The sequence below is a fragment of the Chanodichthys erythropterus genome, chromosome 6 (genome assembly GCF_024489055.1).
Source record: "Chanodichthys erythropterus isolate Z2021 chromosome 6, ASM2448905v1, whole genome shotgun sequence".
NCBI lineage: Eukaryota > Metazoa > Chordata > Actinopteri > Cypriniformes > Xenocyprididae > Chanodichthys > Chanodichthys erythropterus.
The window spans coordinates 26,273,579-26,298,215 of NC_090226.1; the positions used below are offsets into that span (position 1 = coordinate 26,273,579).

At 39.3% G+C, this 24,637-nt stretch overlaps 1 protein-coding gene across 3 annotated transcripts in view; it reads left to right on the top strand.

Annotated features, from left to right (window-relative positions):
- Positions 1-24,637, top strand: part of LOC137021687 (bactericidal permeability-increasing protein-like) — a 246,002-nt gene that overhangs the window by 181,977 nt on the left and 39,388 nt on the right. For all 3 annotated transcript variants that reach the window (XM_067388499.1, XM_067388500.1, XM_067388501.1), the window contains 6 exons: positions 9,481-9,612; positions 9,713-9,868; positions 10,586-10,649; positions 11,179-11,239; positions 11,358-11,449; positions 11,548-11,724. In XM_067388499.1, the coding sequence (XP_067244600.1) occupies positions 9,481-9,612; positions 9,713-9,868; positions 10,586-10,649; positions 11,179-11,239; positions 11,358-11,449; positions 11,548-11,724 (682 nt within the window). The remainder of the gene's footprint in view (positions 1-9,480; positions 9,613-9,712; positions 9,869-10,585; positions 10,650-11,178; positions 11,240-11,357; positions 11,450-11,547; positions 11,725-24,637) is intronic.

The window sequence follows — 24,637 nt, forward strand, 5'->3', positions numbered from 1 at the left end:
CGCTGTGCACAGTTGCCCTGAAGCCACCGGGGTGGCGGTGCCACCGGGCTTGGGCCCGCCATCGCTGCTCGCAGCTATATTTAGGGCCCAAGCGAAAATTCGCGCAGGGCCCTCTTGTTCTTCTAAGGATTATTATTATTTTTTTTTTTTTTTTTTTTTTTTTTCCGTCTTCCGGGGCTTTTTGGGGGCCTTAACATGCTCAAAAACTCTTGAAAATTGGCACACACATTGGAATCCGCGGCCATTAGGACGCCGGAGAGGCTGGTACCCGGGCGTGGCAGGGGGGCTCGACAGCGCCCCCTTGAAAAAAGTCTGAAAATTTGGTCCATATATTAAACATGCTTGCACGTATTAGTATGAAACTCGGTACACATATAGACCTCATCGGGCCGAACAACTTTCGCGCTCTAAGTTAATCGCCACGCCAACAGGAAGTCAGCTATTAAGGGTTGTTTGAAAAACGCATGCTCTGGAATTTGATATACTCCTCCTAGACGATTAATCCGATCGCCACCAAACTCGGTCAGCATGAAGTCAAGACACTGATGATTAAAAATTGCCAGGGGATTTTTGATATCTCGAACGGTTTGGCCGTGGCGAGGCAACGAATTTATGGCGAGAAAAAGGAAACAGGAAATGTGTTATAACGTCTTAATACATATATTGATCTTTATGAAACTTCACGAGTGTGTTCGTTATAGGAGTCTGATCACATGGATGTGACTATTGTGAGTCAAAGTTATAGCGCCACCAACTGGCAGCAGGAAGTGTATCACTTTTTGAAATGTTTTGAGATCACCCTCTTATTTTTACCTGATTTGCTTCAAACTTCATCAGTGTAATGTCAATACACAGCAGATGTAGACCTATGACAGGATTTTTGATATTTGAAATATTGTTGCCATGGCAACAGGTCAAACTGTAATAATATTCTTGAGTGTTTTTGAGGCTCTTAACATGCTTCAAATTGCATGAAACTCGACACACACATCAATATTGTCAACCAGTAGACATGGACAAAGCCATAGAAATGGGCGTGGTGGAGGGGCTAAGTAGCGCCACCTTTTGACAAAAGTGGGGGTTAGTTTTTCCTACAGTCACCAAACTCGGTACACATATTATTCTCATCAAGCCGGACAATTTTCTAATTTACATTCATTAGCTCCGACCAACAGGAAGTCAGCTATTTTGGTTTGAATGTTAATTTTTTGAAAAAACAGGCTATGAATTTTATACTACTACTCCTACAGGGTTTATCCAATTTACACCAAGCTTTTTTTAACTTGTTGCGAACACATTGAAGTTGTTTAATTGCAAACGGATTTTGGATATCTCGAACGGTTTGGCCGTGGCGAGGCAACGAATTTATGGCGAGAAAAAGGAAACAGGAAATGTGTTATAACGTCTTAATACATATATTGATCTTTATGAAACTTCACGAGTGTGTTCGTTATAGGAGTCTGATCACATGGATGTGACTATTGTGAGTCAAAGTTATAGCGCCACCAACTGGCAGCAGGAAGTGTATCACTTTTTGAAATGTTTTGAGATCACCCTCTTATTTTTACCTGATTTGCTTCAAACTTCATCAGTGTAATGTCAATACACAGCAGATGTAGACCTATGACAGGATTTTTGATATTTGAAATATCGTTGCCATGGCGACAGGTCAAACTGTAATAATATTCTTGAGTGTTTTTGAGGCTCTTAACATGCTTCAATTTGCATGAAACTCGACACACACATCAATATTGTCAACCAGTAGACATGGACAAAGCCATAGAAATGGGCGTGGTGGAGGGGCTCAGTAGCGCCACCTTTTGACAAAAGTGGGGGTTAGTTTTTCCTACAGTCACCAAACTCGGTACACATATTATTCTCATCAAGCCGGACAATTTTCTAATTTACATTCATTAGCTCCGACCAACAGGAAGTCAGCTATTTTGGTTTGAATGTTAATTTTTTGAAAAAACAGGCTATGAATTTTATACTACTACTCCTACAGGGTTTATCCAATTTACACCAAGCTTTTTTTAACTTGTTGCTAACACATTGAAGTTGTTTAATTGCAAACGGATTTTGGATATCTCAAACGGTTTGGCCGTGGCGAGGCAACGAATTTATGGCAAGAAAAGGGAAACAAAGTGTTATAACTTCTGCATACATTAATTGATTTTGATGAAACTTTGGCTTAGTCTTCGTTGTACAAGGCTGATCACATGGATTTGACTATTGTGATTCAAAGTCATAGCGCCACCAACTGGAAGCAGAAAATGTGTCACTTTCAGCATACATTGAGATCACCCTCTTATTTTTACCTGATTTGCTTCAAAATTCATCAGAATAATGTTAAAACTTGGCACATGTAATCCTTTGAAAATGGGCAGGGAGGAGGGGCTCTATAACGGCACCTTGTAGTGCAGTAAATGTGGAGTGAATTTGACATAGTCCTTTGATGTTTAACCGTTTTAAGTGCCTATTGCCCGCTGTGCACAGTTGCCCTGAAGCCACCGGGGTAGCGGTGCCACCGGGCTTGGGCCCGCCATCGCTGCTCGCAGCTATATTTAGGGCCCAAGCGAAAATTCGCGCAGGGCCCTCTTGTTCTTCTAAGGATTATTATTAGGGCCCAAGCGAAAATTCGCGCAGGGCCCTCTTGTTCTTCTAAGGATTATTATTATTTTTTTTTTTTTTATTTATTTTTTTTTTTTTTCCGTCTTCCGGTGCTTTTTGGGGGCCTTAACATGCTCAAAAACTCTTGAAAATTGGCACACACATTGGAATCCGCGGCCATTAGGACGCCGGAGAGGCTGGTACCCGGGCGTGGCAGGGGGGCTCGACAGCGCCCCCTTGAAAAAAGTCTGAAAATTTGGTCCATATATTAAACATGCTTGCACGTATTAGTATGAAACTCGGTACACATATAGACCTCATCGGGCCGAACAACTTTCGCGCTCTAAGTTAATCGCCACGCCAACAGGAAGTCAGCTATTAAGGGTTGTTTGAAAAACGCATGCTCTGGAATTTGATATACTCCTCCTAGACGATTAATCCGATCGCCACCAAACTCGGTCAGCATGAAGTCAAGACACTGATGATTAAAAATTGCCAGGGGATTTTTGATATCTCGAACGGTTTGGCCGTGGCGAGGCAACGAATTTATGGCGAGAAAAAGGAAACAGGAAATGTGTTATAACGTCTTAATACATATATTGATCTTTATGAAACTTCACGAGTGTGTTCGTTATAGGAGTCTGATCACATGGATGTGACTATTGTGAGTCAAAGTTATAGCGCCACCAACTGGCAGCAGGAAGTGTATCACTTTTTGAAATGTTTTGAGATCACCCTCTTATTTTTACCTGATTTGCTTCAAACTTCATCAGTGTAATGTCAATACACAGCAGATGTAGACCTATGACAGGATTTTTGATATTTGAAATATTGTTGCCATGGCAACAGGTCAAACTGTAATAATATTCTTGAGTGTTTTTGAGGCTCTTAACATGCTTCAAATTGCATGAAACTCGACACACACATCAATATTGTCAACCAGTAGACATGGACAAAGCCATAGAAATGGGCGTGGTGGAGGGGCTCAGTAGCGCCACCTTTTGACAAAAGTGGGGGTTAGTTTTTCCTACAGTCACCAAACTCGGTACACATATTATTCTCATCAAGCCGGACAATTTTCTAATTTACATTCATTAGCTCCGACCAACAGGAAGTCAGCTATTTTGGTTTGAATGTTAATTTTTTGAAAAAACAGGCTATGAATTTTATACTACTACTCCTACAGGGTTTATCCAATTTACACCAAGCTTTTTTTAACTTGTTGCGAACACATTGAAGTTGTTTAATTGCAAACGGATTTTGGATATCTCAAACGGTTTGGCCGTGGCGAGGCAACGAATTTATGGCGAGAAAAGGGAAACAGGAAATGTGTTATAACTTCTGCATACATTGATTGATGTTTATGAAACTTCAGGAGTGTGTTGGTTGTAGTAGTCTGATCACATGGATGTAACTATTGTGAGTCAAAGTTATAGCGCCACCAAATGGCAGCAAGAAGTGTATCACTTTTAAAATGCTTTGAGATCACCCTCTTATTTTTACCTGATTTGCTTCAAACTTCATCAGTGTAATGTCAATACACAGCAGATGTAGACCTATGACAGGATTTTTGATATTTGAAATATTGTTGCCATGGCAACAGGTCAAACTGTAATAATATTCTTGAGTGTTTTTGAGGCTCTTAACATGCTTCAAATTGCATGAAACTCGACACACACATCAATATTGTCAACCAGTAGACATGGACAAAGCCATAGAAATGGGCGTGGTGGAGGGGCTCAGTAGCGCCACCTTTTGACAAAAGTGGGGGGTTAGTTTTTCCTACAGTCACCAAACTCGGTACACATATTATTCTCATCAAGCCGGACAATTTTCTAATTTACATTCATTAGCTCCGACCAACAGGAAGTCAGCTATTTTGGTTTGAATGTTAATTTTTTGAAAAAACAGGCTATGAATTTTATACTACTACTCCTACAGGGTTTATCCAATTTACACCAAGCTTTTTTAACTTGTTGCTAACACATTGAAGTTGTTTAATTGCAAACGGATTTTGGATATCTCAAACGGTTTGGCCGTGGCGAGGCAACGAATTTATGGCAAGAAAAGGGAAACAAAGTGTTATAACTTCTGCATACATTAATTGATTTTGATGAAACTTTGGCTTAGTCTTCGTTGTACAAGGCTGATCACATGGATTTGACTATTGTGATTCAAAGTCATAGCGCCACCAACTGGAAGCAGAAAATGTGTCACTTTCAGCATACATTGAGATCACCCTCTTATTTTTACCTGATTTGCTTCAAAATTCATCAGAATAATGTTAAAACTTGGCACATGTAATCCTTTGAAAATGGGCAGGGAGGAGGGGCTCTATAGCGGCACCTTGTAGTGCAGTAAATGTGGAGTGAATTTGACATAGTCCTTTGATGTTTAACCGTTTTAAGTGCCTATTGCCCGCTGTGCACAGTTGCCCTGAAGCCACCGGGGTGGCGGTGCCACCGGGCTTGGGCCCGCCATCGCTGCTCGCAGCTATATTTATTATTATTATTCTTCTTCTCCAAAGTGAATCGCATTTTAGAGGGCCTAAACGTGCTCGAAAACTCATGAAACTTTGCACACGCGTCAGAAGTGGTGAAAATTTACGTCTGTTATGGGTTTCGGAATTGGGCGTGGCAAAATGGCTCGATAGCGCCATCTAACGTACAGCCCCGCTCGCTACATTACACTAGGGCTTTGAAATTCGGTACACACATTTATCAGCCCAGTACCTACAAAAAATTCTCTTGGAGCGAAATCCGAAACCAAACAGGAAGTCAGATATTTTGAATTAATTCACCGTTTTTTGCATTTTCCAGACTTTAGTCCTTTAACGAACTCCTCCTAGAGATTTAATCAGATCAATGTCATTTTTGGTCAGTCTAATCTAAAGGCCTTTGTGACGTTAAATTGCGAAGATCTAGAGTTTTCACTGAAGGGCTTGTCCGTGGCGGCCTGACAAAGTTTGATGTCTTCGCCATGAAAAAGGAAGTTGTTGTAACTCAGACAAACAATGTCGGATCTGCCCCAAACTTCACATGCTTTATTAGAGTCCTAACCTGAAGACATCTTCATAACAATATTCAGTTACAGTCATAGCGCCACCTGCAGGCAACAAGAAATTACATGTTTTATACTGTGATTAACTCCTCATAGAGATTTAACCAGATCAACATCAAATGTTGTCAGTCTAATCTCAAGACCTTAGCGATGATAAATTTCAAAGATCTTGAGTTTTCGCTGAAGGGCGTGTCCGTCGCGGCCTGACAAAGTCTGATGTTTCGCCATGAAAGAGGAAGCTGCTGTAACTCAGGCATACAATGTCTGATCTTCCCCAAACTTCACATGTGTGATAAGAGTCCTGGCCTAAAGACATCTATATGACAATATTTAGTTAGTCATAGCGCCACCTGCTGGCAACAGGAAATGGCATGCTTCAAGATGTAATTCACTACCATAGTCACATTTCATTATGCCACGAAGTACCAAACATGCTAGAGACACGTTAAATCATGCAACACTTGGCTGAGTGCTAATTTATGCGATTAACGCCACAAAAGAAACAGGAAGTTGTTGTAACTCAGGCATACAATGTCCGATCTGCTTCAAACTTCACGTGTTCAATGATAGTCCTGGCCTGAAGACATCAACATGGCAAAATTCAGTTACGGTGAAAGCGCCACCTGTTGGCCGCAGGAAGTGTGGCATTTCGAAATGACTTTGGCATAATTCTCCTGTATTCACTCTCTTAAATGCATGACGCCCACTGTTCACTGTTTTCCTGAGGCCAACGGGTGGCGGTGAGCCCGGGTGCGAGGGCCCTCTCAACGCTGCTTGCAGCTTTAATTGTAATTGTTACTAGTAAGAATTCAATTAGAGAGCTCTATAATTGTAATTGTTACTAGTAACAATTGAATTACCGAGCTCTATAATTGTAATTGTTACTAGTAAAAATTGAATTAGAGAGCTCTATAATTGTAATTGTTACTAGTAAGAATTCAATTAGAGAGCTCTATAATCCCAATTGTTACTAGTAACAATTGAATTACAGAGCTCTATAATTAAAAAATGAATGGAAGTCAATGGAGACATATGACTAGTAATAAATGAATTGTAGAGCTCTCTAATTGGAATTGTTACTAGTAACAATTGAATTAGAGAGCTCTATAATCATAATTGTTACTAGTAAAAATTGAATTATAGAGCTCTGTAATTGTAATTGTTACTAGTAAAATTTAATTGTAGAGCTCTATAATTGTTATTGTTACTAGTAAAAACCGAATTAGAGAGCTCTACAATCATAATTGTTACTAGTAAAAATTGAATTATAGAGCTCTATAATTGTAATTGTTACTAGTACAAATTAAATTATAGAGCTCTTTAATTTAATTGTTACTAGTAAAAATATAATTACGACGAGTAACGCTGGAACGTTTTTATGCTGAAACGGCCTTCCATAGTAGCTGCTGTCACCATAGACTTAAACAGGGCGCGCAGCTGTGACTGGTCCCAAATATGGCGGCGGGCATAGCGGAAGTGACGTCTTTGAAACCCATGTATAGTCCCTGTTCTGTTCAGTCCTTTGTTGGTTTATGTGTTGAATGTGGTTGTGATTCTCCTTGAGTGTGCTATTTCATTAAAGACTATTTTTCTCATCATCTCCTTCATTGTGCACATTCTACAGCCACCATTCCATGACAACATGATTTTAAATTATTTTTTAGGACTGTCCCCTACTGACAAATACAACAAATAAGATATAATCATAAAAGATAAGAGATATTTACTTGGCCTTGCAAACTTCCTAAAAAGATAATGCCATTTTCACAGAATTATTTGGTAAATAGTAGGGGCTGAAGGCACACCTTAAGAAAAAGTGTTTTTCACTACTCCCATAGTGTATGATTGCAGAAAATATATGTTGTTTTTTTTTAACATTGATGGAGCAACAGATTTTGTAGAAGTGGTTTTTGTTTAAAAGGGTGGTTCAGTGGTTTTTTTCTAGGCGTGATTGTGCTTTAGGGTGCAGTTTAACATGTCTTAATGCTTCTGGGTTTTTTTAAAGTGAAATCGCAACGAACCACCACTTTAAAAATCTTATGTATGAAGATGCACCAAAACAGTCACTGTAGCAAAGTTTTTACTATTTTCTGTTTATTTTGATAAATAAATTAATTCTTGTTTGTTCGATAAATATACTGTCATTAAAGGTGCTCTAAGTGATGTCACGCGTTTTTAGACCAAAAAATGTTTTGTCACATACAGAAAACATCTCCTCACTATCCGCTAGCTGCCTGTCCCCTGAACACACTGTAAAAAAAGCGGTCTCTGTAGTCGCCACAAGCTCCGAAAATGGCAATAAAAACAAACTGGTGCAGCTTGGACCACAAATCATAATAAACATGCTCCAGCCAATAACCGACAAGAATGATTTTAAATGCGCGTTCATGACTGTTTCAGGAAGCACGGAGGGGAGGGGGAGGAGGAGGAGGAGGAGGATTGAGGGTCTAGCTAGCCTCTGTTTTGTTTGACAACACGTCGAACGTCAACAGGAAGTTACATCCACCCTGGATCACTTAGAGCACCTTTAAAATATGTACAGAAACAAAATTATTTAAAAAAGTAGATTCTGAAAGCATTGAATGAGATCCCACAATAATTTAATATAGCTTTACAGTAGTAACAATAAATAAATTTTAATATATATGATTTATATCATATTTTAGAATATGATGGTTACATTATAAATAAAAAAAAATATCTCTAAGGTGGACACCGAAATAAAGCGTAGTGTTAGTTCTGGCAGGTCATGTCAGTCATGCTCGCATCAGCTGACTCTCAGCTGATCCACGTCTACCTATTGGAATACGAGACCTATCACAGCATTCATATAAGGTGCATCAGTATTATCAGCAGCTTATCTCATTGCTCAGGAGCTAGTTTCCCTCCTCCATCCCCAGCTCTTCCTCTCGTCCAGTCAGGACTTGGCCTTCCTATTCCCCTTTGAATCAGAATAATTCTTGAATTATGTTGTACATTAAATTATTGAACATTAATGATATATTTAAATACATTTATGTTGGTTCTGTTCTGTTTACCCTATGGTTATTGCTGCTTTCCCTGCTCTTATCCATGCTAGGCTGCATGGATGCACAGGGAGTTCTTGCCCAGAACGGAACCATTCTGCCAGTCCAAACTGTATGCTAACTGTCAATCATCTTTGATGATAGTGGTCCTGACAGAACTTAATATATAATATTTACCTTCTGAATCTAACCATGTCATGTCTTTAGCCCCAACAGCAGGGGCGCTTTTTACTCGAAATACCGTACTTTTATATATTCTCCCTTTATTGAAAAAAAAAAATGTTGCTTTAATTACCATGAAAAAAACTGAAAAACATTAACAACACCTTTGCCCCAAAATATAGTGAATAATTTAATTGATTCTCATTTGCTACATAAATCTACATTTTAAAAAAACACCAAATATTAGATCAAATTAGCACAGCTCTCAGCTATCAACTTTGCGTTACTGTCCAAAATCACATAAAGAATCAGGGAAATTTCCACATGCATTGTCAAAATCGCTTGTTAAGTATAGTGCTGAGCTGAATTTTTTTTTTTGTCTCATCTAGTGGTTTAAAAGAGAATAAAGAGAATCAAATGCGTCTTTTACCCTTGTGCACCTTTAGCCTGTTGTTCCCTGTACATTTTTTTTTTTTTTTTTTTTTTTACATTTCTACATTTCAGGGACACATAAGGGTTGAAAAGGCATTCACATGAAGATGGGGGAAGGGGATTGGGGGAGTTATTCTGGTAATATGCTTGTAACAGCATATGGTAAAATCTTCACCAATATACATCATAGGATGCAGATTGTAAACCTGGGACTTCCAAAATCAGCACTGGGCTTAGTTCCTGACACTGGAGTCATGCTTTCAATTGGCCAAGCCTACATCAATCTGCATGGAAATTGGAGAGTCAAATACCTCAGGATCATGTAAGTAGAGTGTCCACATTACTTATTCGCACAAGCTAAATTAATTCAATTCAAGAAAAAAGAATGTAATATGCTAAATATCTGATTTCTTTGTACACAGAAAAGACAGTGGCTCATTTGATCTGGCTGTGGGTGAACTGGCAATTAGCACCACTATTGCTGTCATGAGTGATGACACTGGCCGCCCAACAGTCAGCATGACCAACTGTGCAGCAACTGTGGGGAGCGTCAATGTCAAATTTCATGGTGGGACCAGGTAACACTGTGCAACTAACACACAGCAGTCAAAGATGAATGTTAAATCACCATATTTGTCAGCTTCACAATTCACATAAGAAAAAAAAAAAAATCAATACAGGTGCTCTTACAAATTTAAATGTTTAATGAAGGAGACATTCCACAAAATAGCTGATCTTTTTTCAAAATATTATATAACATGTAAAAAGAGGAAGATTTCTGAGGAAGTGCAATCCGTAGCTGTTTTCTAAATGATTCGAGTAAAAAGGGGAAGATTAGCTTTAGTTTTGGGTGACATGTTAGTTTGTAGTTGTAAAACTTTTATGTAAATACATTTTAAAAAGTATAAATTATAGTTGGGTCAATTTTAAGGAACATTTATTTTTTATGCAGTAATGCAGTTTTAATGCAGTAGATAATGCAGTAATAGTTGTGACATGGGAAACGGTTGTTTGTAACTGTTTGATGCTATACAGTTAGAAAAGTTCAGTGAGGTGGGACAGGCCAATATTAACTTCTTATAAATGGATTAAACTTTTGTAATTGTTGAATATTTATAATTACAATAACAATAATAATATAACATCAGGAATGCATGTTATTTGAAAAAAAATACAATTGAAAGAGTACATGTAATAAATGTGTTAGAACAAACATTTACATTTTTTACTTTTTTTGTTTTAATTTATTTATTTTTTTTTAATTTTTTAATTTTCATTTCCTGTATTTATGACAGCTGGTTGTATAACCTCTTCAGTTCCTTCATTAATAAGGCTTTACGCAGTGCTCTGCAGAAACAGGTAAGGAATCTAGACTGTGTGAATGCCATCTATTCTGCCCAATAAATGTGTACTGTTAAACAGTAATGCTTTAACGATGGGAGACTCACATAGGGATCCAAATGCAGAGCTTTTATTAAAAGTGAGCGTGGTCGTACAGGCAGGGTCAAAACAGCAACAAAAAGGAACAGTGAGGAACAGGCATAGTCGTAGTCAGGGTACAGGCAAAGGATCGAGGCAGGCAGCAATGGGTCGTAAACAGGAATCAGGCAAGAACAGTAACAAACAAGAAGACAGGGAGATAACACTTAGAATTGCACATTGGGGAAACAAGACTTCGCGCTGAGGTGGTGTGAGTGAAAGTTCTTTATAGTCCTGGTAATGAGCTGCAGCTGGGTGTGGTGATTAGTGTGAAGTGTGTGAATGTGACTGGTAGAGAGGATGATGGGGAGTGTAGTCAAAGAAGTGACAGGAACAGACGGTGATCATAACAACTGCAATGTAAAGGCATACCAGATTTTCATTTACAACAATGTATCTGCTATTTCAGATCTGCCCTTTGGTGGCTGACTCCATTGCTGAAATGAACCCTCACCTGAAAACATTAAATGGTGATATGATAAATCATTATTTATTAGTTATTCAGGATTGTAATGAAAACAAGCATTATTCAATACAATTCTTGAGTATGCACCAAAAAAAGAGGCTTTTCTCTTGTTGACCCTCCAGTTTTAGCCAAAGTTGACCAATATGCTGAAATTGACTACTCTATGGTGGGGTCTCCAGTCATTTCTAATACTTCAGTTGACTTGGGTTTAAAGGTAAAGTTAAGCACTACTTTATATTTTTCTAAACCATGTCAAATTCTCTGTAAAAAGTAAATTTTATAAATAAATTTAGATGTTTTCACACTTTATAGGGTGAATTCTACAACATTGGACAACACAAGGAACCCCCTTTCTCCCCAACACCTTTCTCCTTGCCTTATCAGGACACTAATATGCTGTACATTGGAGTATCTGCCTTCTCCCTGAACTCAGCAGGCTTTGTGTACCACAATGCTGGCGCCCTCCGCCTCTACATCACTGATGACATGGTGAGATACCAATTAAATATCACTCAGATCTGCAAGTTCAATATTGGATGATTGTCAAGAAGTGATCAGTGTGATTTTGGCGCATAAAGATTACAGTTAGATATTTTAAAAATGTCACGTGAGGGGAGGAGTGAAAAAAGTGCAGCCAAGATGGATAGTTCTCTCTTCTCGAAGTGCATCAGACACCTCAGAGATCAAAGGCAGATATCATGAGATTCACACTCATGAACTGTTGCTAATAAACTGAATGTAATTTAAGTTCTGTTGCTTTTATATGAAAATAAATATAATGAACAAGACACCCAAAGAACTTTAACTCTAAAAAATAGATCAATCCAAAATAAATGTTTTAGAGAAAACATGTTGAAGATTAGCTAATGGGTTGTCGATTCATTAAGTAATAAATTAAACAGCTCACATTTACATATAATTAAATAGAGGAAAAATTATGCATATTTGGCATGCTGTCCAGGGGGAGGGTTCCGAGCTCGGAACTTTGGCCCAAACCCAGAGTACTCCTCTCGGTTGTGGTAAGAATAGTTAGAACTAGAAGTGAGGAGATGGGGTGGTGGAGGGATGCTGATAAACTGTCAAATGAACAGAGGTAAGTCTGCTGGATATATATTTATAAAACGCTTAGTTCCCGTCCTCGATTCTGATTGGTCAATAGATGTTTTATTCACGATAAAACATGGCTATGACCGCTTCACCCAACGGTTCTGTGTATCAATACACAACACCCTTAGCAACCACTCTTAGCAACGTAAGCTGTGTTCTCAATTGATATTGTTCATTGAAGCTTACTGTATTATGTAGAAGAGTATTGTGAGAAAGAGATCGAGTGAGCGAGTTTATTACCTGCATTCAGATTTAACATTTCCCTTCAGGTCAGTCCTATGTTCATAATAAAAAATCTGTTTAAATGTCTTATGTATTATCTTGTGCTTTTAACAGTTAAGGGGTTTTCCCATGACTGACAGTGCTAGCCAAAGCATTTGTGAGTTGCGTCTTGTTCCGTGTTCACAACAATTTAATCTTTTCATCAGCATTCTATGGACTTCCAGTTGAGTGTACGCTGGCATGTCTGGCTGCTGCTGCTCACTGGATTTTTAGCTTTTTTTGTGTGCTTTTTAGCTGTCATTTGAATTATTGCTCTGCCGCAGTGGAAAGCTGCTTTGTTTGTCAATACTCTTGGCTCACCTTGCTGTTGATAGCTTCTACGTTAACTGAGCTTTCTGCTTTCTGTCTGAACTTTTGGCTTCTAACAACTACACTGAGACGGCACTATGTTCATAGTCAAGATGCTACTCTGGATTATCCTGTTTGTCACCGTTGTAACTGCCAATCCACGGCTGTCTTACTCGGCAGCGGAACTTCACCAGCTTCGATTACCTTCTGTGAGTCCTCTCTGCCTCCTCAGCCATCGTGACATTCTCAGCCGACCAAAATACATTCACCGTGGATCTCGCAGGAATTTCTCCCACTGGTCCTCGCAAACCCCATAACATCGGGAGAGCTGTTGACCATAGTGTGCTAGCTCCTCTGACAGTTAATTCTGCTGCTTCATCTAATGGATTCAAATTTGCACTCTTCAATGTTCGATCTCTCGCAAATAAAGCCCCTCTAATCTCTGACATTATTTTGGATTCAAAACTTGACTTTATGTGCCTTACTGAGACTTGGCAACAGCCCGAGGACTATTTTCACCTCAATCACGCACTACCTCCTGAGTTTGTTTACACCTGCAAACCCCGCTTATCCGGAAGAGGAGGCGGTCTTGCATTAATCTATCGCAAAAACTTCAGTCGTGCCAGTTTCAGTCACAAAGCCATCTTCGTTTGAAATCCTGACTGCAACTGAAAGGTAGTACCCCCACCCTCATTGTATCTATTTATCATCCTCCAAGATCTTCTTCAGTTATTATTAACGAATTCACTGCTATTTTATCTGACTTGTGTGCAATGTGCCCCAATGTAATCATAATGGGGGATTTCAATCAACACTGTGATAAACTCACTGACACTTGTACTAAAGATTTTAATTCTGTTTTAGATAGTTTTGGCCTCATTCAGTATATTAACTTTCCAACTCATAATAAAGGCCATGTTTTAGATTTAGTCTGTTGCTCAGGAGTGACACCATGCAATTTTAAGTCCACAGACCTCTCTATCTCAGACCATAAAATGGTCTGTTTTGATATTACTCTGCCTCTTTCAAAGCTAAACTTGAAGCGTTCCATATCATACTGTAATATTAAAAACATTAACCCAGATGACCTCAGCAGTCTATTCAGTAACTGTCTTTATTCTATTTCCCCATCACTTTGTACTGCTAATCTGGTGGATCATTATAATGACTGTTTATCCCATTCACTAAATTCCTTAGCTCCCCTGAAAACCTGTATTATTTATAGTCTTATTTACTAGGTCTTCACCTTGGTACACCCCTGAACTTCGTAATATGAAAAGGATGGGTCGACGCCTGGAGAGATTGGCAAAGAAAACTGGTCTAACCATTCATCAACAAATGTATACAGATCATCTTCTCTCTTATAAAAGCGCTATTTCTCCTGCCAAATCATCTTTTTATTCTGACGTTATCAGTAACAATGAAAAATATAGCTGCAAGCAGCAATTCGGGGCCAAGCCCCAGTAGGGGCAGTAGCGCAATACGGAGCAGGAAGAGCAAAAACAGCAGAAATTGAATGTACATGCAAAACATCTGGTTCAGAAGGACAGGTGGAAATGAAATGAAAATCAATAGAAGTTCAGAGAACGAACACGGAATGAACTAAAATACTTGTATCTCATTGAAGAGGAATAAAGATTAGCACAATCCTTATTTGGATAAAAAAGGTATCAAAATGACTCATTACACACAATTGTATAAAGGAACCCCACACAAGATTCGAATCCATGACCTCCGGGTCCAAGGTCCATTTCTCATCTCATTGCACCACTGTGCAAGTGAATGTTTCCACACCTGCCGAAGTTTATTAGTTCATGTGAAAATGAACTCAAAATTAAGAATTCTTATAAAGCTGCACTTTAGATCATTCTGCAGCTCATCATGCTGTAGTGCAATACAGAGCAGGAAGAGGAAAAACAGCAGAAAATGAACAAACATGAAACAGCTGGTTCAGAATTACGGGCAAGAATGAACTCAGAATGTACATAAGCTTAGATGAAAATGAACACAGCATGAAACAAAAAGCATTTATTTCTAATCCAAGAGGCAGTAAAGGAATCAAAACACACTATTTTATAAAACCGCTCCACCTGGGATTCGAACCCACTAACTTCGGATACAGGGCTCTTCAGATAACTGGCTTTACACATTAAGCTACTTGAGGATGCACATTCAACAGACTGTGGAAGAAACCTTTTAGTCTAACAAAGAATTCACAAAAAAAGCATTACTTAGCATGCTATCCATATTAGCATGCTAAGCTAACTTAATGCTAATGAAGCTCATGGTTAACTTGATAACTGAAGAGCCACATTAAAGAGAATGACAACTGGTTAGCATGCTAAGCAATTAGCATGCTAAGCTAACTAGCATAAGACAACAAACACAAGCAAGGTCACATTCAGAGATGAATATCTTGGGAATGGTAGCGAATATCCATTCAGTCATTTCTGTGCGGCTCGGTCCAAAGATCACCTGAGCTGATTTTGGACAAAATTGGACAAAAATTGTAGGAGGAGTAGCGAAAAAACTGTTTTAAATTTATTTCAATATGGCGGACAGGTACATTTAAGGAAAATGACAAATGACACATCGTCGGAATCGGCATAAGCCAGGGAATAAAATGACATAAAGCATACACATTTTGGAAAGTGTTTTCAAAAGTTATAAGTGGTTTTGCAATAATCATTACATCTGTGGAACGGTAGGTGGCGCTGTGTTGAAACTTCTCAGGTACCTTCAGGACCTTCTAAAGGTCATACATACCAATTTGTGTGAAGATATGTCAAATTGTTTAAAAGTTATTGCAATTTATGACAAAATTCAAAATGGCGGACACGTGGTTCATCCGATGTTGACGAATTCGATATCCTCGGATTCGGCATGGCACAGGGAATCCATAGACACCAAGATCTTGATTTTCTAATAAAGTGTTCAAAAGTTATTGGCCAAAATAGCCATTTTTCAGATCTCATGACCTGTAGGTGGCGCTGTTCCCAAATTTGGCATGGAACCTCAGATCATGGTCTTGATCAAGTGTACCAATTTTAGTTTTGATTGCTCAAAGTTTGGCTGAGATACAGCCTCTATAGCAATTTTGGGTCAACCTCGTTAACTTCGTGACATCATAACTTTTGAACAAAGATGAATTAAAAACATCTGTTCAGTCATTTCTGTGCGGCTCAGACCAAAGATCACCTGATCAAAGTTTGGACAAAATTGGACAAATTTTGAAGGAGGAGTAGCGAAAAAACGGAATACTGTACTTTTCAAAATGGCCGCTACTGTAATGGCGGAGACTTAATGTAAGAATTTTAATAGAATCAGCATGAAGAGACGAATCAGATGTACTAAATTGTATTTTTCTAGAGCAAATGGTTCAAAAGTTATAAACTTTACAATGTTGAACTTTTGAACTGGTGGTGGCGCTATAGAGTTGGTCCTAGAGACTCCAGAATTGGTCAGATTTCTAGACATGACCATCACTACAAGTGTGCCAAATTTCATCATTTTCTCATGTTCCGTTGATAGGGCTGCCATAGACTCCCATTCGGGAGGAAGAATAATAATAAATATAGCTGCGAGCAGCGATGGCGGGCCCAAGCCCGGTGGCACCGCCACCCCGGTGGCTTCAGGGCAACTGTGCACAGCGGGCAATAGGCACTTAAAATGGTTAAACATCAAAGGACTATGTCAAATTCACTCCACATTTACTGCACTACAAGGTGCCGTTATAGAGCCCCTCCTCCCTGCCCATTTTCAAAGGATTACATGTGCCAAGTTTTAACATTATTCTGATGAATTTTGAAGCAAATCAGGTAAAAATAAGAGGGTGATCTCAATGTATGCTGAAAGTGACACATTTTCTGCTTCCAGTTGGTGGCGCTATGACTTTGAATCACAATAGTCAAATCCATGTGATCAGCCTTGTACAACGAAGACTAAGCCGAAGTTTCATCAAAATCAATTAATGTATGCAGAAGTTATAACACTTTGTTTCCTTTTCTTGCCATAAATTCGTTGCCTCGCCACGGCCAGACCGTTTGAGATATCCAAAATCCGTTTGCAATTAAACAACTTCAATGTGTTAGCAACAAGTTAAAAAAAGCTTGGTGTAAATTGGATAAACCCTGTAGGAGTAGTAGTATAAAATTCATAGCCTGTTTTTTCAAAAAATTAACATTCAAACCAAAATAGCTGACTTCCTGTTGGTCGGAGCTAATGAATGTAAATTAGAAAATTGTCCGGCTTGATGAGAATAATATGTGTTCCGAGTTTGGTGACTGTAGGAAAAACTAACCCCCCCACTTTTGTCAAAAGGTGGCGCTACTGAGCCCCTCCACCACGCCCATTTCTATGGCTTTGTCCATGTCTACTGGTTGACAATATTGATGTGTGTGTCGAGTTTCATGCAATTTGAAGCATGTTAAGAGCCTCAAAAACACTCAAGAATATTATTACAGTTTGACCTGTTGCCATGGCAACAATATTTCAAATATCAAAAATCCTGTCATAGGTCTACATCTGCTGTGTATTGACATTACACTGATGAAGTTTGATGAAGTTGGTGGCGCTATAACTTTGACTCACAATAGTCACATCCATGTGATCAGACTCCTATAACGAACACACTCGTGAAGTTTCATAAAGATCAATATATGTATTAAGACGTTATAACACATTTCCTGTTTCCTTTTTCTCGCCATAAATTCGTTGCCTCGCCACGGCCAAACCGTTCGAGATATCAAAAATCCCCTGGCAATTTTTAATCATCAGTGTCTTGACTTCATGCTGACCGAGTTTGGTGGCGATCGGATTAATCGTCTAGGAGGAGTATATCAAATTCCAGAGCATGCGTTTTTCAAACAACCCTTAATAGCTGACTTCCTGTTGGCGTGGCGATTAACTTAGAGCGCGAAAGTTGTTCGGCCCGATGAGGTCTATATGTGTACCGAGTTTCATACTAATACATGCAAGCATGTTTAATATATGGACCAAATTTTCAGACTTTTTTCAAGGGGGCGCTGTCGAGCCCCCCTGCCACGCCCGGGTACCAGCCTCTCCGGCGTCCTAATGGCCGCGGATTCCAATGTGTGTGCCAATTTTCAAGAGTTTTTGAGCATGTTAAGGCCCCCAAAAAGCCCCGGAAGACGGAAAAAAAAAAAAAAAATATAGCTGCGAGCAGCGATGGCGGGCCCAAGCCCGGTGGCACCGCCACCCCGGTGGCTTCAGGGCAACTGTGCACAGCGGGCAATAGGCACTTAAAACGGTTAAACATCAAAGGACTATGTCAAATTCACTCCACATTTACTGCACTACAAGGTGCCGTTATAGAGCCCCTCCTCCCTGCCCATTTTCAAAGGATTACATGTGCCAAGTTTTAACATTATTCTGATGAATTTTGAAGCAAATCAGGTAAAAATAAGAGGGTGATCTCAATGTATGCTGAAAGTGACACATTTTCTGCTTCCAGTTGGTGGCGCTATGACTTTGAATCACAATAGTCAAATCCATGTGATCAGCCTTGTACAACGAAGACTAAGCCAAAGTTTCATCAAAATCAATTAATGTATGCAGAAGTTATAACACTTTGTTTCCCTTTTCTTGCCATAAATTCGTTGCCTCGCCACGGCCAAACCGTTTGAGATATCCAAAATCCGTTTGCAATTAAACAACTTCAATGTGTTAGCAACAAGTTAAAAAAAGCTTGGTGTAAATTGGATAAACCCTGTAGGAGTAGTAGTATAAAATTCATAGCCTGTTTTTTCAAAAAATTAACATTCAAACCAAAATAGCTGACTTCCTGTTGGTCGGAGCTAATGAATGTAAATTAGAAAATTGTCCGGCTTGATGAGAATAATATGTGTACCGAGTTTGGTGACTGTAGGAAAAACTAACCCCCCACTTTTGTCAAAAGGTGGCGCTACTGAGCCCCTCCACCACGCCCATTTCTATGGCTTTGTCCATGTCTACTGGTTGACAATATTGATGTGTGTGTCGAGTTTCATGCAATTTGAAGCATGTTAAGAGCCTCAAAAACACTCAAGAATATTATTACAGTTTGACCTGTTGCCATGGCAACAATATTTCAAATATCAAAAATCCTGTCATAGGTCTACATCTGCTGTGTATTGACATTACACTGATGAAGTTTGAAGCAAATCAGGTAAAAATAAGAGGGTGATCTCAAAGCATTTTAAAAGTGATACACTTCTTGCTGCCATTTGGTGGCGCTATAACTTTGACTCACAATAGTTACATCCATGTGATCAGACTACTACAACCAACACACTCCTGAAGTTTCATAAACATCAATCAATGTATGCAGAAGTTATAACACATTTCCTGTTTCCCTTTTCTCGCCATAAATTTGTTGCCTCGCCACGGCCAAACCGTTTGAGATATCCAAAATCCGTTTGCAATTAAACAACTTCAATGTGTTCGCAACAAGTTAAAAAAAGCTTGGTGTAAATTGGATAAACCCTGTAGGAGTAGTAGTATAAAATTCATAGCCTGTTTTTTCAAAAAATTAACATTCAAACCAAAATAGCTGACTTCCTGTTGGTCGGAGCTAATGAATGTAAATTAGAAAATTGTCCGGCTTGATGAGAATAATATGTGTACCGAGTTTGGTGACTGTAGGAAAAACTAACCCCCACTTTTGTCAAAAGGTGGCGCTACTGAGCCCCTCCACCACGCCCATTTCTATGGCTTTGTCCATGTCTACTGGTTGACAATATTGATGTGTGTGTCGAGTTTCATGCAATTTGAAGCATGTTAAGAGCCTCAAAAACACTCAAGAATATTATTACAGTTTGACCTGTTGCCATGGCAACAATATTTCAAATATCAAAAATCCTGTCATAGGTCTACATCTGCTGTGTATTGACATTACACTGATGAAGTTTGAAGCAAATCAGGAAAAAATAAGAGGGTGATCTCAAAACATTTCAAAAAGTGATACACTTCCTGCTGCCAGTTGGTGTCGCTATAACTTTGACTCACAATAGTCACATCCATGTGATCAGACTCCTATAACGAACACACTCGTGAAGTTTCATAAAGATCAATATATGTATTAAGACGTTATAACACATTTCCTGTTTCCTTTTTCTCGCCATAAATTCGTTGCCTCGCCACGGCCAAACCGTTCGAGATATCAAAAATCCCCTGGCAATTTTTAATCATCAGTGTCTTGACTTCATGCTGACCGAGTTTGGTGGCGATCGGATTAATAGTCTAGGAGGAGTATATCAAATTCCAGAGCATGCGTTTTTCAAACAACCCTTAATAGCTGACTTCCTGTTGGCGTGGCGATTAACTTAGAGCGCGAAAGTTGTTCGGCCCGATGAGGTCTATATGTGTACCGAGTTTCATACTAATACGTGCAAGCATGTTTAATATATGGACCAAATTTTCAGACTTTTTTCAAGGGGGCGCTGTCGAGCCCCCCTGCCACGCCCGGGTACCAGCCTCTCCGGCGTCCTAATGGCCGCGGATTCCAATGTGTGTGCCAATTTTCAAGAGTTTTTGAGCATGTTAAGGCCCCCAAAAACCCCCGGAATACTAAAAAAAAAAAAAAAAAAATAAAAAAATAAAAAAATAATAATAATAATAATAATCCTTAGAAGAACAAGAGGGCCCTGCGCGCTTAATTCGCTTGGGCCCTAAATATAGCTGCGAACAGCGATGGCGGGCCCAACCCCGGTGGCACCGCCACCCCGGTGGCTTCAGGGCAACTGTGCACAGCGGGCAATAGGCACTTAAAACGGTTAAACATCAAAGGACTATGTCAAATTCACTCCACATTTACTGCACTACAAGGTGCCGCTATAGACCCCTTCCTCCCTGCCCATTTTCAAAGGATTACATGTGCCAAGTTTTAACATTATTCTGATGAATTTTGAAGCAAATCAGGTAAAAATAAGAGGGTGATCTCAATGTATGCTGAAAGTGACACATTTTCTGCTTCCAGTTGGTGGCGCTATGACTTTGAATCACAATAGTCAAATCCATGTGATCAGCCTTGTACAACGAAGACTAAGCCAAAGTTTCATCAAAATCAATTAATGTATGCAGAAGTTATAACACTTTGTTTCCCTTTTCTTGCCATAAATTCATTGCCTCGCCACGGCCAAACCGTTTGAGATATCCAAAATCCGTTTGCAATTAAACAACTTCAATGTGTTAGCAACAAGTTAAAAAAAGCTTGGTGTAAATTGGATAAACCCTGTAGGAGTAGTAGTATAAAATTCATAGCCTGTTTTTTCAAAAAATTAACATTCAAACCAAAATAGCTGACTTCCTGTTGGTCGGAGCTAATGAATGTAAATTAGAAAATTGTCCGGCTTGATGAGAATAATATGTGTACCGAGTTTGGTGACTGTAGGAAAAACTAACCCCCACTTTTGTCAAAAGGTGGCGCTACTGAGCCCCTCCACCACGCCCATTTCTATGGCTTTGTCCATGTCTACTGGTTGACAATATTGATGTGTGTGTCGAGTTTCATGCAATTTGAAGCATGTTAAGAGCCTCAAAAACACTCAAGAATATTATTACAGTTTGACCTGTTGCCATGGCAACAATATTTCAAATATCAAAAATCCTGTCATAGGTCTACATCTGCTGTGTATTGACATTACACTGATGAAGTTTGAAGCAAATCAGGTAAAAATAAGAGGGTGATCTCAAAGCATTTTAAAAGTGATACACTTCTTGCTGCCATTTGGTGGCGCTATAACTTTGACTCACAATAGTTACATCCATGTGATCAGACTACTACAACCAACACACTCCTGAAGTTTCATAAACATCAATCAATGTATGCAGACGTTATAACACATTTCCTGTTTCCCTTTTCTCGCCATAAATTCGTTGCCTCGCCACGGCCAAACCGTTTGAGATATCCAAAATCCGTTTGCAATTAAACAACTTCAATGTGTTCGCAACAAGTTAAAAAAGCTTGGTGTAAATTGGATAAACCCTGTAGGAGTAGTAGTATAAAATTCATAGCCTGTTTTTTCAAAAAATTAACATTCAAACCAAAATAGCTGACTTCCTGTTGGTCGGAGCTAATGAATGTAAATTAGAAAATTGTCCGGCTTGATGAGAATAATATGTGTACCGAGTTTGGTGACTGTAGGAAAAACTAACCCCCACTTTTGTCAAAAGGTGGCGCTACTGAGCCCCTCCACCACGCCCATTTCTATGGCTTTGTCCATGTCTACTGGTTGACAATATTGATGTGTGTGTCGAGTTTCATGCAATTTGAAGCATGTTAAGAGCCTCAAAAACACTCAAGAATATTATTACAGTTTGACCTGTTGCCATGGCAACAATATTTCAAATATCAAAAATCCTGTCATAGGTCTACATCTGCTGTGTATTGACATTACACTGATGAAGTTTGAAGCAAATCAGGAAAAAATAAGAGGGTGATCTCAAAACATTTCAAAAAGTGATACACTTCCTGCTGCCAGTTGGTGTCGCTATAACTTTGACTCACAATAGTCACATCCATGTGATCAGACTCCTATAACGAACACACTCGTGAAGTTTCATAAAGATCAATATATGTATTAAGACGTTATAACACATTTCCTGTTTCCTTTTTCTCGCCATAAATTCGTTGCCTCGCCACGGCCAAACCGTTCGAGATATCAAAAATCCCCTGGCAATTTTTAATCATCAGTGTCTTGACTTCATGCTGACCGAGTTTGGTGGCGATCGGATTAATCGTCTAGGAGGAGTATATCAAATTCCAGAGCATGCGTTTTTCAAACAACCCTTAATAGCTGACTTCCTGTTGGCGTGGCGATTAACTTAGAGCGCGAAAGTTGTTCGGCCCGATGAGGTCTATATGTGTACCGAGTTTCATACTAATACGTGCAAGCATGTTTAATATATGGACCAAATTTTCAGACTTTTTTCAAGGGGGCGCTGTCGAGCCCCCCTGCCACGCCCGGGTACCAGCCTCTCCGGCGTCCTAATGGCCGCGGATTCCAATGTGTGTGCCAATTTTCAAGAGTTTTTGAGCATGTTAAGGCCCCCAAAAAGCCCCGGAAGACGGAAAAAAAAAAATATATATATAGCTGCGAGCAGCGATGGCGGGCCCAAGCCCGGTGGCACCGCCACGCCGGTGGCTTCAGGGCAACTGTGCACAGCGGGCAATAGGCACTTAAAACGGTTAAACATCAAAGGACTATGTCAAATTCACTCCACATTTACTGCACTACAAGGTGCCGTTATAGAGCCCCTCCTCCCTGCCCATTTTCAAAGGATTACATGTGCCAAGTTTTAACATTATTCTGATGAATTTTGAAGCAAATCAGGTAAAAATAAGAGGGTGATCTCAATGTATGCTGAAAGTGACACATTTTCTGCTTCCAGTTGGTGGCGCTATGACTTTGAATCACAATAGTCAAATCCATGTGATCAGCCTTGTACAACGAAGACTAAGCCAAAGTTTCATCAAAATCAATTAATGTATGCAGAAGTTATAACACTTTGTTTCCCTTTTCTTGCCATAAATTCGTTGCCTCGCCACGGCCAAACTGTTTGAGATATCCAAAATCCGTTTGCAATTAAACAACTTCAATGTGTTAGCAACAAGTTAAAAAAGCTTGGTGTAAATTGGATAAACCCTGTAAAAGTAGTAGTATAAAATTCATAGCCTGTTTTTTCAAAAAATTAACATTCAAACAAAAATAGCCGACTTCCTGTTGGTCGGAGCTAATGAATGTAAATTAGAAAATTGTCCGGCTTGATGAGATCAATATATGTACCGAGTTTGGTGACTGTAGGAAAAACTAACCCCCACTTTTGTCAAAAGGTGGCGCTACTGAGCCCCTCCACCACGCCCATTTCTATGGCTTTGTCCATGTCTACTGGTTGACAATATTGATGTGTGTGTCGAGTTTCATGCAAATTGAAGCATGTTAAGAGCCTCAAAAACACTCAAGAATATTATTACAGTTTGACCTGTCGCCATGGCAACGATATTTCAAATATCAAAAATCCTGTCATAGGTCTACATCTGCTGTGTATTGACATTACACTGATGAAGTTTGAAGCAAATCAGGTAAAAATAAGAGGGTGATCTCAAAGCATTTTAAAAGTGATACACTTCTTGCTGCCATTTGGTGGCGCTATAACTTTGAATCACAATAGTTACATCCATGTGATCAGACTACTACAACCAACACACTCCTGAAGTTTCATAAACATCAATCAATGTATGCAGAAGTTATAACACATTTCCTGTTTCCCTTTTCTCGCCATAAATTCGTTGCCTCGCCACGGCCAAACCGTTTGAGATATCCAAAATCCGTTTGCAATTAAACAACTTCAATGTGTTCGCAACAAGTTAAAAAAAGCTTGGTGTAAATTGGATAAACCCTGTAGGAGTAGTAGTATAAAATTCATAGCCTGTTTTTTCAAAAAATTAACATTCAAACCAAAATAGCTGACTTCCTGTTGGTCGGAGCTAATGAATGTAAATTAGAAAATTGTCCGGCTTGATGAGAACAATATGTGTACCGAGTTTGGTGACTGTAGGAAAAACTAACCCCCACTTTTGTCAAAAGGTGGCGCTACTGAGCCCCTCCACCACGCCCATTTCTATGGCTTTGTCCATGTCTACTGGTTGACAATATTGATGTGTGTGTCGAGTTTCATGCAATTTGAAGCATGTTAAGAGCCTCAAAAACACTCAAGAATATTATTA